Consider the following 16,211-nt stretch of genomic DNA (forward strand, 5'->3'; position numbering starts at 1 on the left):
TTCTGACATTCCTGTACAGCATGGAAAATTCAAAGCGTCTTTGGAGGTGGGGTGGAGACATACGGGCTGGGCACCGCGCGGACGAATTCAAGATTGTTCTGAATCTACATGCAGCACGATCAGGCAAAAGCCGACGATCAGCTGCCACCTACACTCTCTTTCACAAAGTTCACTTCACAAGATCCTCAACATACTGTATTGTGACACGACCAGGAAGAAGAGATGACAGGATATTACTGCTTGCGTGAGACGTCCCATGAATAACTAATACAAATCCGATTTCAAAGGAAGCCTAGATTGTGTGAAACCAGCTTAAAATTCTAGCGTGCTAGGTTACTAAAATTCTGGGTTACCCGCGCTTTTAATGCTTTACAGGGCAGTGTAGAAGTGATCGCTTCCGTTTGCTGATAACGAATGATGTTTGTTTTTGTCGAACCCTGCAGATTTCAGCATGCAGTACTGAAGCACTGAAATACGGCAGAGCGGGCCGTGTCGTGCACAAGTTCTACGCCAAGCCATGTCAGCATTTTTTTAGGAGCCTCAAGAGAGGCTGTAATTTGGGAATATTAATTAGGTTTTCAACATATTTTACATACCGTTAATTAAAACCAATAACCGAGATGTGTGTACCCTGACAACAGGTGACATAACTGATATAAACGCATTTATAAATCTGTGTATCTATTTTCTGATATCTTTAATCTCTTGCATTTACACTCATCAGCTAGATCAGCTATTCTTTTAGTTTTTACACCACTTTTTTCTATGAGGGTAATAACAAATAATCAAGCCATGTTAATGACTGGAGTTGGATTTGACAGATACTGATAGCTAGGTTGGGTCGTACTTGTCGATGATTGTAAAAAAAATAAACCACTATGTAAAATAGTACCGTCCTAAAAAAAAAACAAAAAACAGAATGGAATCATGAAAATGTGCTAAAGGAAATAAATATAAATATATATTCATTTATAAATATAAAATTAAAACCACAAATAAAATATAGCATTCTCCATGCAGCACGCAGTCGCAAGTGTAAAAACAAACAGGCGTCTGTGATTTGCCCCTAGAGGCCGCTCTCGTAATAAGAGTGACCCGGAAGCCGGAAAAACTATCGGTATGGATTTTTGCTGATAGCTGCTAATTCCACCAAGTCAACCTCTACTAACAAATACAGATTATATTTAAAATTTTATTTTTACAATATGTCCCTGGTTCATTGCACACAACTACCTAAAATTTCCCTCCTCCTGTACTTTGTGGCTCCAACATGTTCTAGTACTATAATAAAATAAAGGAACCAGCGGAGTGGCCCACACAGAGACCAAAGTGTGATTTCCGGGTGTGCACCACTTTCCGGGCATACATAGTCTACTCTTTTCTTTTCCACAGCTCTGACTTGCATAAAAGACATTGATTTTAAGCAGTACTGTGAAATAAGAGTCCAAGCGCTCTGTACAGTGGTGTGTCTGAAAAGTGGGCGATCGCTGTGCCATGCGTTCCGTGTGGAATCTCGCTAGTGAATGAAAGTTGAGTGGCACGACAAGCTGTTTCAATATAGTTTTTTGCAAGTTTGTGTGAGACAGATGAGGCAGCGGGGTTTTTTTTTGCCTTTGGGCTTTGAGTGCGATGCCTGTGCATTTGAATAACAATGAATGTGAGCTGGAAACTTAATGACTGGTTATAGCGCTGTAGAATGCCATTGCATCACACGGGCAAAACTTCACTCGCTGCGGTTAACTTGCCATTATGTATGGAAATCCAGCTATTACAGTTATTTCTAGGCAGGGACTGGGTCTATCTCGTTCACACACACTTCAAAAAGGGACGAGTGATTGCGCGTTAATTAACGAGGTCGAGATTTTCCGAAGAGGGAAAAGCATGTTTCCTAAACGACAAGGGAGAGACAAACAAAATTATTGCCAGTAATTGTCCCAGTCACAAATTCCTCTGTGCATAAGCCTGTGATATTTGAATTCAGTCTTTAAATTAGGATTAGTGTTGCAGGTCAGAGAGTCAGTATGATCACTTCTATTATTATTCCCTAAGTACAGCCCAATACGCGCAAATATATTAGAACACTCCTCAGCCAGTATCTCTCTTCAGCACCTTTGGCTGTAGAATGGGTAAAACTGGGTCAGTAGCAAGAAGGAAAGTCTAATCTGTCCTGGGAGTGTGATCCAGGGAGAAGAGAACCTACTACACTGACTACCGAGCTTAGGATAATAGCCGAGTGCTACTGCAGGCTCGGAACAAGCGAATAATAGCTGCGTTAGGAAAGTGACCTGAGCACATCGGTGATGAGGAGAATGTAGAGGAAGTATAAGGAACGGTGGATGCTCAGCTCGGTTCTTATCATCAGGAGGTCACAGACGGCTTCTTTAAAGAGCTTAACATAAGACGTCCTGACAAATGAGCTGGAACTTGAACTGACAGCGAGCTGAAAAACCGCTGTGACTTGCAACTGTCACAACAGACATTATGCCATTAATAGCCTTTTTCCATATGTCATATTTTGCAGTGAAACACACACACACACACACACACACACACACACACACACACACACACACACACACGGACACACACATGCGCACACACACATGCGCACACACACACACACACACACACACACACACACACACACACACACACACACACACACACACACACACACACACCAAACCTAATCCCTGGGGATGTATTGAATCATGTGGCTCATGTGCTTTAAAAGCATTAGTGTCCTTTCTCCATGGAAGTCAAGTCAACGTGAGAAAGTGGTGGCTCGCTGAGAGTCTACGAGGGTAAAAACTTGCATGGAATATTCATCATAACCTGTGCCTGGTGCTCTTAATAAATTGTAATGGGGCTTTTGTTTCAAAAGACTTTATTTTGAAAATCTGCTGAATGCTCGATATTGATTGGTCAGCAGGTGCTGGTTTATTTTCTACAAATGTGCTAATTTTTATTTGCTCTCAGAACTTTTACAGAAACTTGTACAGCTTAAAAAGGTTCGAAACGTGTGCTAATGTTGATAAGAGAGGGTATTAATAGGGTTAACGGATTGCAGCACGAGGCTGCACGCACAGTCACAGGGAGCACCGAACTTCATAAGTCAGTGTTTCAAAAGACATCGTCCTGTGTACACTGAGAGCCGTGCAGCTGGTTCTATTCTGACTACTTGCGCGCTCTGTCAGCACTCCTCACACCTGAGGCAACATGATCTCACTTCCGCATCCACTCTACTTGCCAGATTTGGCTTCTGCGGACTTTGCCCTCTTCCCGAAGATGAAGATCCAGCTCAAAGGTCGCCAATTTGACACCCTTGAAGCGATCCGAAGCGAACAGCAGAGGGGGCGGGATTAAGAAAACAGTCCTGCGCAGGGCTCCACTCTGGGGTGGTAACAGCATGTGACACCACCCTCTGACCGATCATTTAATCCGTGCATAAAATCGATAATGGCTTCCTAACCGAGCAGTACACATAACTATCTGCCTTCAGTCACTTAGGCACCAGCAGGCTGCAAGAGATTTACAGTGTGAGCAAATATCTGCGAGATCAAGACTCCAGCAGTCACAGTTTTTGCCAAGGCTACAGCCCTTCTGCAATAGTGCTGGAGGCTAGAACTTCCACTCAGACTCGAGACACAAGAAGATTAAAGGTTTGCTGCACTTAGCTCAGCTACATTCCCTCTCCACTCTCTCCTCAGGTTGTGGATTTGGGAGTTCAAAGCGAAGGAAGTTCAAAGTTGCAGTGGGGAAACATTCAAATTAGCTGCTGCAATGGAGAAAGACACACTGCGTCAGCGCCCGACACGCTGCACGAGGAGCCTGCACATAAAAGTGCATCTCAAATGAGCTGTCTCAACGCTGCCTTTGACGAACGCTGCAAAAGCCGGTACTGCAGCTGAAAACGCGTGCGTCTGTAACCGGGGGGGGGGGGGGGGGGGGCCTGGGTCACGTCTCGCCAACTTTATTTTTTTCCGTGCGAGAGGACGTCTGGACAAAAGAGGTTGGGACTTTCTCAGGTATCGACTTTCCTCTGAGCGGCACACAATGCCGTTCATTTCGGTCAATTAAGACCTTCCCGGCATGGCCGTGTTCACACACTTGAGGAGCAGAGGGAGGAAAACGTCATTGAGCAGAATTTCCTTTATACGATGGCATGTGAACAAAGAGGTCAGCATGAATAGGTGATCACAGGGAGATCACATATGCTTTCTGTGCTCGCCACTACAATAAGGAGAAACGCATATAACGGCAAGCTCTTCTTGAGAACAGATTGGGGGCGTCTCATATTCACACAGCTGGCCTGCGATATGGACCCGGATAAATACAGCAGTAGCTGTAACCTGCTCGGTGAATGTAAAACAAATCCTGCACTGATTGCCACCTAATGGCCAAGTACTATTTTATGAGCCTTTTAACGTCACACCCTATAAAAACTACCCCTGACCCTGTAAATAAACAGTAGAGCGTCATAAATTTCACAAACACAACATCGGATTCTCTCCAACCCGAGACCCCCGGGTAAAAAGGAAACGTGATATTGATGTAACCACTGCTGACGTTTCTGCTTGTCAGGAATTTCCCGTAAGTCTGTGAACAGTAAATCTGTAACACAAAGCCGCTATATGTCTTTGTTTACTGTCTAAATAGGCGTCAGTCTATTTGGAGTTAAACCAGAAATGGGCGTCGTCTAAAGAATCCTCCAGAAACCCCCCAGAGATAGACCCCCCCCCCCCCCCCCGTAAAATGCATTATGCGATGTGTTGAGCTTCACGTCAGAGTGCTCGCTTGTATCCGGGAAAAAAAAAAAAAAAAAAAAATGAAAACCTGCACCTTTATAGTTTATCGACTTTATTGTTGCGTCCCGTGGGGTCCGGGTCCCGATGCGCAGCTCTAGTCACAGCGACATGCCTTGTGAACCTTCCTGACAAGCTTCTGAAACTTTCCCTGATGTATTTTCAGCGTTCGCTTTCTCTCTCTCTGTGTGTGTGGGTTTCAGACTTCAGTTCTAGGCTGTGCCTCAGTCTTTTGGTCCTGATTCAGCGCTATCGTGCTTTGTGGTGGCTGAGCGCGGATCAAAGGCTGGCTTTGCGAGAGTGCAGACTCATCTACTATGATAATAACTCGGACTGGAAAGAGCAGCTGGACAGGGTTGCTGTTTACTTTGTGCAGTTTGAACACGCCCGCAAACAAGATGTAAATGCAGGGTGGACGCTTAGACTGTGCACGAGATCTGACAAAATGAGCGCAGTGAAGAGAACAAACTTGAAGATTGTATGAAGCACTTTTTTGTGCATCTTATGACTGAATCTCAAACGGCCTTGAGGAAACTAGCGGGAAATTCCACTTTTATCAAAAAAGGACAATGATAGAGATCAGCTGGACACGGCTGAGAAACTGCCAATGAACCATGTGAGCAAAAAAGTCTGAAAACTCATAATGTAGAAATTACTCATGTAGATAAAGATTACTGGCAAAGTTCTGATCACGTACATGATTTTTTCCGCTGAACATTCAGTGCAGCATACGCCGGCCAGGCATAGCATTATGATATTATAACATTATGAGCGGTAAAGTGAATAACACTGACATGGCGCCTGTTAGCGGGTGGGATTTATTAGGTGGCAAGTGAACATTTTATCCTCAAAGTTGACGTGTTAAAAGCAGGAAAAATGGGCGAGCGTAAGGAGCTTGACTGGAGCCAGATTGTGATCAGTGTCCAGTGGTCAGTATCTACCAAAAGTGGTCCAAGGATAGAACAGCTTTGAACTTGGGACAGGGTCAGGACTGTTTGGGCAGTAAAAGGGGGACCAACACAATATTAGGCAAGTGGTCATAATGTTATGTCTGATCGGTGGCCATCAAGTGCATTGACAGAGATTATAATTCAATTCTTTCTTTTCCAGCAATGTATTTCATTTATCCAGAAAATTGCTAAAATGTTGAATATATTTAAAACCTACTTGTTACCTTGAGAAATACTAATAATTGTCTGTATTAGCTGAATTGCTACATTAGATTTTTTTCCTTTTTTCTTTGCCAGAAATCCGTAGTGTTAGGATTCACATGCCTATGTCACTATTTCATCATGGTACAATAACCCCTACGAGACAAGCGTGAATACAATATGGTTCTGCAGTAAGCAAAGAAAAGAAAAAAAAAGACACTGGCTTACCTTGAGCTTGTCGAAACGCTCGCTGAGTGAAGTGACGTGGTGCTCACGGTGTCTGCCGACCAGCTTGCACAGGGTACAGATAAGCTGCTCGTCTGTAGCACAGTACAGGCTCACTGTCTCACTGTCGTGCTCGAGGCAGGCCAGGCCGCGCAGGTGCCCGTCACCCGCTGGCTCCAGCAAGCGGTGGCTGGTGAATGGTTTCTTGTTGGGATGGGTGGCACGCAGACAGCGTTCACAGTATGACGCCTGGCACGTGGCGCACGTCTTGACGGCATCGCGAGGAGGCTCCTGTTCACAGAACTGGCAGGGCACGCGCAGCTCGGCCGACATGGCGCTGCCCCCGGTGGGTGTCGCGCTGCGGGGCCGGGGTGGGGGGCGAAGCCGGCTTTCGCTGGGCGAGCCGGGCCCGCTGAAAGAGGCCTTCTGAAAACGGTCGATGATGTTCTGCAGCGTCACATTGCGCCTCAGGCCGTCGAGACCACGCGGGCTTAATGTGATGACGTGGCGGCACGTTGGACACTGGAAGGCCGACACGGACTCGAGCGGCTTGGCGCCGGAACAGTGGGAAACCAGGATGCGATGGGCGCAGCTGAAACACAGGCTGTGGGCGCAAGGAAGCAGCAGCGGGTCCTCAAACAGCTCCAGGCAGATCGGGCATGTCAGCTCCGACTCCAGGGTTTCCATCTTCAGTGGGCCCGATCTAAAGGCGACATCAAATCCCACAGAAGCTGGTGAGTCACCTGCGTGGCAGATAGCCAGGGGGTTAGTGGCAAGCTGGCACCCCTCTGCACCCAGGCAGCATGGGGGGAGGGGCAGGGCAGCTCAAGTGACATTCCACTCCAAATTCCCAGTAAGACCTGGTCTAATTACAATTATCATTGCTGCTCTTAAGACGCTACGCCTACGGTATGTGGATCGTATGGAGTGGGATGTCACTTTGATATAAAGCAGGCTGGTTAATGCAGGCAAACAGGATAAGCGGCAGCGACAGTCATTTTCTATTGAGCTTTAAAAAAGAAAAACCCGGTTAACTTTAATATCACAACATGAGGATGTAAAGTCATTTCTCCTACTACTACACACACATAGAGACGACGGTGACAAATGAAAGGAAACTGCTGACTGTGCTCTCAAGGCTTGGGTCCACGTGTCCTTTTTACAGATCATGCAAATCATTAACTGCAAATCAATACAAAGTTACTTTGACTGACTAAATTGACCATTAAACTAGACCTATTTATCTTTTCCTCTGATCTGTCACCTGTAAACTGCGTCTTATTGTATAGCAGGACAGGGTCAGTTTATAAAGACGGTAGTAGGTGCACCATTTGCAACACACACAAACACATGCACAAAATCCGAGCATGTCTCTCCCAGCCAAGTCAACAAACTCTACTCTCAGAGCTGCTTCGTTACATAACACCGCTCTACGTTTTTCTGCTTGGTTTTTATGAAATCGCCTGCGCATGCTACATTAGAAACCGGAATTGTGACTCATTTGAACTGGCCTGGAATATAAAGGGGTTCCTTGAATGGCACGGTATGAATAAGACCTTGTGTTACACGCTACAGCAAAAACCTTTTGATATTGGCTATCGGGGGACGCGATTCAAAATAAGCTTTAGTTCTCCAAACTAATAAAGGCGGGGGGCGGGGGGTGGGGGGCGGAGGAAGATGGGGGGTTTAGGGTTGGAAGGAGGTTATTATAGCTACCTGTTACAACCAGAAAGCCTGTGATTAATTAAAATTGTTTCTGGAAGCACTAAAATTAGATCTGATATCGAAAAAAAACAAAACAAAACAGATGCTGAGTGCTTCAAAAGAAATGTTTGATTCATCATATTCCTAATTAGCAAACCACCTTGAACAGGATTTGATCCTAACATCACAGGAATGAGGCTCAAATTCTGTGGCCTGATAACTTGCGCATCCGTTCCAGAGCTCATACACGTTGACATGTTTATGTTACGGCCGGAATTGATGAGAAAAATAACGATTATAAAGAAACACTCGGAGAGGAAACGACAAAAAGGGACACAATCGGAGTGTTTCTGTGTTTTATGAGACGGTGCGATGCCGCTAATAACGGGTGAAAAATAGCCTATAAACCTCACACGCTCTTCCCCACACACATCACAGAAACCGAATTTAGCAGCCTAAAACAAGCAAGCTGAAGAACCTGGTTAATACGCCTTCATTAACAGTAATTCACACCTCCCTGCTCCGAGCTCTTTCCTCTGTTATTCCACTTCTCACTCATTAAATCTCGGAACACAAATCAATTTATTAATTCTAGATCCTATATCCAAAATCCAACAGCATACAATAGATCGCTCTTTGCCCTTTCCTGCCATATGTGGTTCTTCTGCAAACTGTTGCTGGAGGCACATGATTCTATAGGTTGCTACGTACACAGTGCTACAGATTTAGGCTGAATTTCTCTAATGAAGTCTTTCAGGGCAGCCTCCTGTGATCGCTTCTTCCCATGAAGTCACCGTGATTAAAGTGGCGCCGGGCGGCTCGGTAAATTCATTACTGGAAAAATAAATAAGCTGCTTGATCCAATCATGTAGATAGCGTGGTGATAAGACGACGTCCTTGTGTAACCTTCACCTGGCCTGCCTGCTCCATCACATGGGGCTTCATTGGTCCTTGCAGTTAAAAAAAAAGTACATAAATAAAAAAATATAAGGATATGAAGTATGAAGGCTGAGAAGCTCTTAGTCAAAGGTCAGGGTCAATCTTTAACCTTTTATTTAATCTTGTTTTCTGTACATTAGATACAAAAGGATTTTGGGTCTGGGAGTTGAAAAGGGAATTTTAGGGGACGTTTGAAGCAAGAATAAAAATATCAACTATTTACTACCTATAAAAATGCCAGTGCCTTTTTTATATACTTCTTATAAAAGTCAAAACATCTCTCTCTCTCTCTCTCTCTCTCTCTCTCTCTCTCTCTCTCTTGTGTGTGAATGTTTTCCACATCAAATTAAAAATGTCTGCCAGGTTTGAAAACGTTTGGCTAATGTGGATTTTCATGTGCACGCACGCCACAGTTCAAAACGAGGGAGAACAAGGGAAATCCTCGGAGGCAGAAGTGAAAATCCTTTCTAAATAAAATCTAGATCATTTAGCAGCGTAACACCTGAAAAAGAAAATGCATTTCCCCTCATCTAATTGGCTGGTGTTGTAAAGTGTTTCAATGGATGTGTTTATTTAATTGACGCCATTTTGCCGAGATGACGGAGGTGGAAACTAACGAATTACATTTAATCATGTTACTGTAATTGAGTAGTTTTTTGCCCAGTTTACTTCTACTTTTATAGCCGTCATTTTACTTTTACTCAATTGTCTCGTTTGAAATATTGTACTGAAATCAATTTTAAACCATATCTGTTTCCAAATAAAAATTGTCTTAATGTGGCAAGGACGACTTACTTTAGTCCTCTACGCTGTATGATGTAGCTCTGTAATGTAGCTTTATGTTGTGTGATGTAGCGTTGTGATCTGCTATGTAGCTCTATGTTGTGTGATGTAGCTCTCTGTTCTGTTATGTAGCTCTGTGTTGTTATGTAGCTCTATGTTGTGTGATGTAGTGTTGTGATCTGCTATGTAGCTCTATGTTGTGTGATGTGGCTCTATGTTGTGTGATGTAGCGTTGTGATCTGCTATGTAGCTCTATGTTGAGTGATGTAGCTCTATGTTGTGTGATGTAGCGTTGTGATCTGCTATGTAGCTCTATGTTGTGTGATGTAGCGTTGTGATCTGTTATGTAGCTCTATGTTGTGTGATGTAGTGTTGTGATCTGCTATGTAGCTCTATGTTGTGTGATGTGGCTCTATGTTGTGTGATGTAGCCTTGTGTTTTGCTATGTAGCTCTATGTTGTGTGATGTAGCTCTATGTTGTGTGATGTAGCATTGTGATCTGTTATGTAGCTCTTTGTTGTGTGATGTAGTGTTGTGATCTGCTATGTAGCTCTATGTTGTGTGATGTGGCTCTATGTTGTGTGATGTAGCATTGTGATCTGTTATGTAGCTCTATGTTGAGTGATGTAGCTCTATGTTGTGTGATGTAGCGCTGTGATCTGCTATGTAGCTCTATGTTGTGTGATGTAGCTCTATGTTGTGTGATGTAGCATTGTGATCTGTTATGTAGCTCTATGTTGTGTGATGTAGTGTTGTGATCTGCTATGTAGCTCTATGTTGTGTGATGTGGCTCTATGTTGTGTGATGTAGCGTTGTGATCTGCTATGTAGCTCAATGTTGAGTGATGTAGCTCTATGTTGTGTGATGTAGCGTTGTGATCTGCTATGTAGCTCTATGTTGTGTGATGTAGCATTGTGATCTGTTATGTAGCTCTATGTTGTGTGATGTAGCATTTTAATCTGTTATGTAGCTCTATGTTGTGTGATGTAGCTCTATGTTGTGTGATGTAGCGTTGTGATCTGCTATGTAGCTCTATGCTGTGTGATGCAGCTCTGTGTACTGTTATGTAGCTCTATGTTGTGTGATGCAGCTCTGTGTTCTGTTATGTAGCTCTATGTTGTGTGATGTAGCATTGTGATCTGTTATGTAGCTCTATGTTGTGTGATGTAGTGTTGTGATCTGCTATGTAGCTCTATGTTGTGTGATGTGGCTCTATGTTGTGTGATGTAGCGTTGTGATCTGCTATGTAGCTCTATGTTGAGTGATGTAGCTCTATGTTGTGTGATGTAGCATTGCGATCTGTTATGTAGCTCTATGTTGTGTGATGTAGCTCTATGTTGTGTGATGTAGCATTGTGATCTGTTATGTAGCTCTATGTTGTGTGATGTAGTGTTGTGATCTGCTATGTAGCTCTATGTTGAGTGATGTAGCTCTATGTTGTGTGATGTAGCGTTGTGATCTGTTATGTAGCTCTATGTTGTGTGATGTGGCTCTATGTTGTGTGATGTAGCATTGTGATCCGCTATGTAGCTCTATGTTGTGTGATGTAGCTCTATGTTGTGTGATGTAGCATTGTGATCTGTTATGTAGCTCTATGTTGTTTGATGTAGTGTTGTGATCTGCTATGTAGCTTTATGTTGTGTGATGTGGCTCTATGTTGTGTGATGTAGCATTGTGATCTGCGATGTAGCTCTATGTTGAGTATGTTGTGTGATGTAGCGTTGTGATCTGCTATGTAGCTCTACGTTGTGATCTGCTATGTAGCTCTATGTTGTGAGATGTAGCATTGTGATCTGTTATGTAGCTCTATGTTGTGTGATGTAGCTCTATGTTGTGTGATGTAGCATTGTGATCTGTTATGTAGCTCTATGTTGTGTGATGTAGCATTGTAATCTGTTATGTAGCTCTATGTTGTGTGATGTAGCTCTATGTTGTGTGATGTAGCCTTGTGATCTGCTATGTAGCTCTATGCTGTGTGATGCAGCTCTGTGTTCTGTTATGTAGCTCTATGTTGTGTGATGTAGCTCTATGTTGTGTGATGTAGCATTGTGATCTGCTATGTAGCTCTATGTAGTGTGATGTAGATCTGTGTTCTGTTATGTAGCTTTCTGCTGTTTTATGTAGCACCAGGGTTCTGGAGAAACGTTGTCTCATTTCGCTGTGTACTGCGTCAGCTATATATATAGTTGAAATGACAATAAAAGCTTCTTGACTTGACATTTGCGATTTCTCTCATTATCATAAATGACATTATAACAGGAGCGAAAGTGCACAACTCACATTAGACTCAAGTCATGCACTGCAGTGTCTTTTTTAGACTCTTTTTGTTATTGCACTATAATTTTGTAAAGGTTTTCAATGAAACACACGTTCCCCTCGTCCTTTGTGAACTACACTAGAATCCCCCTGCTGTTAAAAAAAGAAATAGGATTTTACTACTTTTTACTTTGACTTGAGTAGATTTTTAGACTGGTAACTTAAATTGTCCTTAAATGCAATTTCATTGACGCTGACCTGTACTTTTACCCGAGTAGAACTCTTTTCACCTCTACATTTATTACATTCATGTGTGCAATAATAATTCATCTTATTTCATTTTTACACACCCCTTGTAGAGAAAAACCCTTTGTAGTCACATGATCTACATGAGTCAGCGTCTAGCGTTTGTAAATTAGCACAAATTCAGGCGTGCTCATAAGAGACGAGTGCCTGTTCTAAATTAACACGATTTTCGTGATTTGCAACATTCAGCAAAATTAATCGATTTCTGGAATCACAATGAAAATAATTTGTATACAACCTAATAACAAGAGGTCCGCTGCTGTTCATCGTTTAGACTTTTCCTCGTTGATCACCTCCCAAAATTCCAGACACTATTATTTACTCTCTACAACCGTTAAAGTGTTTTATGTGAGAAAAATGATCATTAGTGTCCTCGCTGAGCTGAAGAATGTGGGGAGTGGAAGACTGCGGTCGGGTGTTGATTTTAAAGGGACGGTTAAGCCCACGAGGGACCGTCTGTGCCGCTAATGTGCTCACTCCCGCTGCAAATGCGCAAACAAAATGCATGCGTCACGATGTGGCATTTTTGGAACAATAGGGACAATTCGTCTGTAAAAGTGACTTGTAGTGCGGCTCTTCCTTGAATTCTATTTTGTCACAAGAATACTGATACATTATAACAGCTAATGTAGTGAGTAACCAGAATATGTATATACATCTTTTTCCTCTTTGTCAGATTATACATTTATAATTGCACCATAACTACATCTTAGCATATAATGAAAAAATGTGCTAAAAGAATGTCTTAAATCTTGATCCTACTGTAAGGTGCATAAAAAAAAAGAAAATCCCTCCAAACTAATTATCTTTCTACTCCTCTTGTCCACTTCTCCAGGGTTTCTGCAGATTTCACCAAGTCAAATTGAAGACTTTTAAAGAGCTTTTTAAGAGCGTTGAGAATGAAATTTGACCTTAACGAAGCCCTAAAAATAAAATCCATTTAACGGCTGTGCTCCAATCTGAGAGAGATTCACGCCATTCTCTCAGTCGTAGTAATACGTCAAATTATATTTGGAATAGTGATTGAAAAAACACCAAATAAAAAAAAAAAAACAAAGCGCTGCGGGAGCATTTTGATGACAACGGAAAATTAAGACCGTTTTAAAAGGATTTCAGACTTTAAACAGCGAATTGAAGACTTTTAAGGGCTAAAATTGCGTTTTTTCAACTTTAGACTTTTTAAGACCCTGCAGAAACGCTGTTCTCGGGCTTCACTATGTTTGCTGTGTGGATATGGAAAACGCACTGCTATGCTGTGATATTCAGAAAGATGAAATGACAGTGTGTACGATCCTCCTTGATCATAAAGGAGTCCGTAAAAAGGCGATATATAAACATTTCTCTAATCCCAAAAATAGAAATATCCAGTATTCTGTAAATTTACTGCTGACCTACATACCTGATGACACAGATTTAGCCTTCTCTAGTTGGTCTATGAGTGCAAGTGTTCAAGTCCCTGGTGGATGTGTGTGTGCACGTGTGTGTGTGTGATGACAGGAGCTTGTGGTCACAGTTCTGGCTGAGCTTGTGGGTCAGATCTCGCCTGCTGGCCCAGACTCTCTAATAGAGCAATTCATCTTCTGTCAGCCTGCAGCTGGAAATCAGCGCCACATGTTTTGGTGGAGCCTGTAAACCGGGGATATTACAGCAGGGCAGTGAGGTTCACTGCACCCTATACTAGAGCAGCCGTCGATATAGAGCTTGCCACACAGCCTGGTGGGATCTTCCTGCTGTGTTATTCAGACTGGAGCCAAGTCCGTTCCCAACATTTATTTCTGAGCTCATTTCTGCCTGTGGCCATTAAACTATGTCAAGTCAAGTTTATTTCTATAGCGCTTTTCACAACAGACATAGTCTCAAAGCAGCTTTACAGAATTTAACAGTTAAGGTGAACGATGTGTGTTTATCCCTGATGAGCAGCCGTGGTGACTGTGGCAAGGAAAAAACTCTCCCTTAGATGTTATGAGGAAGAAACCTTGAGAGGAACGAGACTCAAAAGAGGATCCTCATTTGGGGGATATCAAGAGTGTGATTAAAAGTCTTTAAACAATACAGAACACTGGAGAGTGAGAACTAACTTGAGCACTGAAATGTAAGATTATGAGTAATGTCCTTTTTACAGTCAATATGGACTATATAACTCCTCCTCCGAGTGTTAAACAGCTGCTCCACCATACACGCATACGTATAGTTATATTTATATTGCACATAAATTGTTGTGCAATAATTATTACTCGCATGCGCAATGACTGTTAGAACCATTATTGTAGTCTGACTTCTCTGCCATCTGTTCACTGCTGCTACAAATTCAATGTCATGCTGCTACACATTTCATTTCACCTAATCTATTACTTATTATCTGTATTTATTTACATGTTCTTGTTTATTTTTTATTTTAATCTTTTACTGTAAGTGACTGCAACAAAACAATTTCCCAATGAGATCAATCAAGTATTCTGATGGTCAATGGTCTATCACCCGTGGTGTGTACGTTGTATGGTCTAAAGTATTTGACACCAGACCATCACAGTGCTTGTTGAATCTACCTTTCCAGATTCAGTCACACATTGGGGAAGCTCAGTGGTTAAGGCTCGGGGTTATTGATGGGTCCGAGGTTCAAGCCCCAGTATCGGCAAGCTGCCGCTCTTGGGCCCTTGAGCAAAACCCCTCTGTGACCCCGGCTATCTATCGTTGATTGGTGTGCAAAGAAAGAAACGGCATATCCACTCTTCTTGGAAAGCTTTTCACTAGATTTCATTAGGTTAGTTCCCAAATAACATCTATGAAGGAGAGGCGAAAATTGTTGCGTTTTATATTGAAACTGGGTGCTTGAGAACACAAACTCGGTTGCCCCAATAGTCATCTTTCATAGTATATGAAATAAGCACATATAGTATAAGCTATCGCCGATTTAGCAATCAAGTTTTCTGCCGATTATTCCATCAAATATTCGGAGTACTGTTTCTTCATTAAAGAGCATTAGTGAATATGCAAGAATAGGACGGTATAAATAGGACGGTAATAAGTCATTTGTTTCCTTCTTAGAAAAATGTTGTGCGGGTAATTGCCATATTACATCAACATGCAAATATAAAAATGTAAATATTCAAATCGATTTCGAATGACTTAAAAAAAAAGAAAAAAAAATGAAGGTAAGCACGCTGCACTGTATTCTTTATGTTTTAGTTTGAAATAATCCCAAACTTTAGAAACTACCTGTCTTTTTGCTTTGGCCTGTGTAAGAAAAACAATGATGAGGACGACGATGATCGTAATGAAGAAGAAGTTTAGAACAGCGTAACAGTGACAAAATTCATGAAGTGCTTTGGGTTCATCGGAGTCAAAAAGAACGCAGAACAAACTCTGGCCAGATGTTTCATACTTCATACCATTTGAAGTGTACACAGGATTCCGCATTTAAATGTAAATTAAATGTAGGAAATGAGTAAAGGAACACACGGCTGGATGATACCACTATCAAGCCGGAGGTCAGCAGGTCGTAGTCACCGGTGTTTACACCTTTGTCTGTGCTGGCCCCCCCAGCGGGTCGTTTAGGGTATTGTTTAAATGATAATCATGGTCTCAGACACCTTTTGCTTAGAGTTCATTTTGATAATGCGTGGGGTGGAATCTGAGTTGAGGCAGTCTGTACATTCTTACACCTGAACCTGCTCCAGAGTTTAGTGGTGGTGCGTCAGTAATAATAGTCCGTGGGGAAACACAGTGCTCCGTGTGTACTTAAAGGGACTAAATGAAGCATTGGGGCAAATAAGTTTAAATAAAGTGCGTTTGTTTTTTTGTATTCGAGTTACACAAAGAATCGTTTCGGCCCTAAAACATTCAAACACGAGGCAAAATAAAGAGCTGTGGTCCAGATACAGACCCAACAACAACAACAACAACAACAACAACAACAACAACAACAACAACAACAACAACAACAACAACAACAAAACAATTTGACTTGATCTTATCAAATGCAAAAAAAAATACTACAGCAAAACTGTAAGGGGAAAACAAAACGCTTATGTAAAGCTGAAAT

At 42.3% G+C, this 16,211-nt stretch overlaps 1 protein-coding gene across 8 annotated transcripts in view; it reads right to left on the reverse strand.

Moving 5' to 3' along the window:
• The window catches only part of mid2 (midline 2), a 133,090-nt gene that overhangs the window by 38,588 nt on the left and 78,291 nt on the right, over nt 1-16,211 (reverse strand). For 4 of the 8 annotated variants that reach the window (XM_083561593.1, XM_083561590.1, XM_083561591.1 and 1 more), the window contains exon 2: nt 6,185-6,884. In XM_083561593.1, coding sequence (XP_083417719.1) covers nt 6,185-6,868 — 684 coding nt within the window. In that variant the 5' untranslated portion in view covers nt 6,869-6,884. Of the gene's footprint in view, nt 1-6,184; nt 6,925-16,211 lie in introns of all 8 variants that reach the window. The other 4 variants (XM_083561594.1, XM_083561589.1, XM_083561592.1 and 1 more) reach the window with 1 other exon arrangement.

The sequence above is a fragment of the Silurus aristotelis genome (genome assembly GCF_946808225.1).
Source record: "Silurus aristotelis genome assembly, chromosome: 14".
Taxonomy (NCBI): domain Eukaryota; kingdom Metazoa; phylum Chordata; class Actinopteri; order Siluriformes; family Siluridae; genus Silurus; species Silurus aristotelis.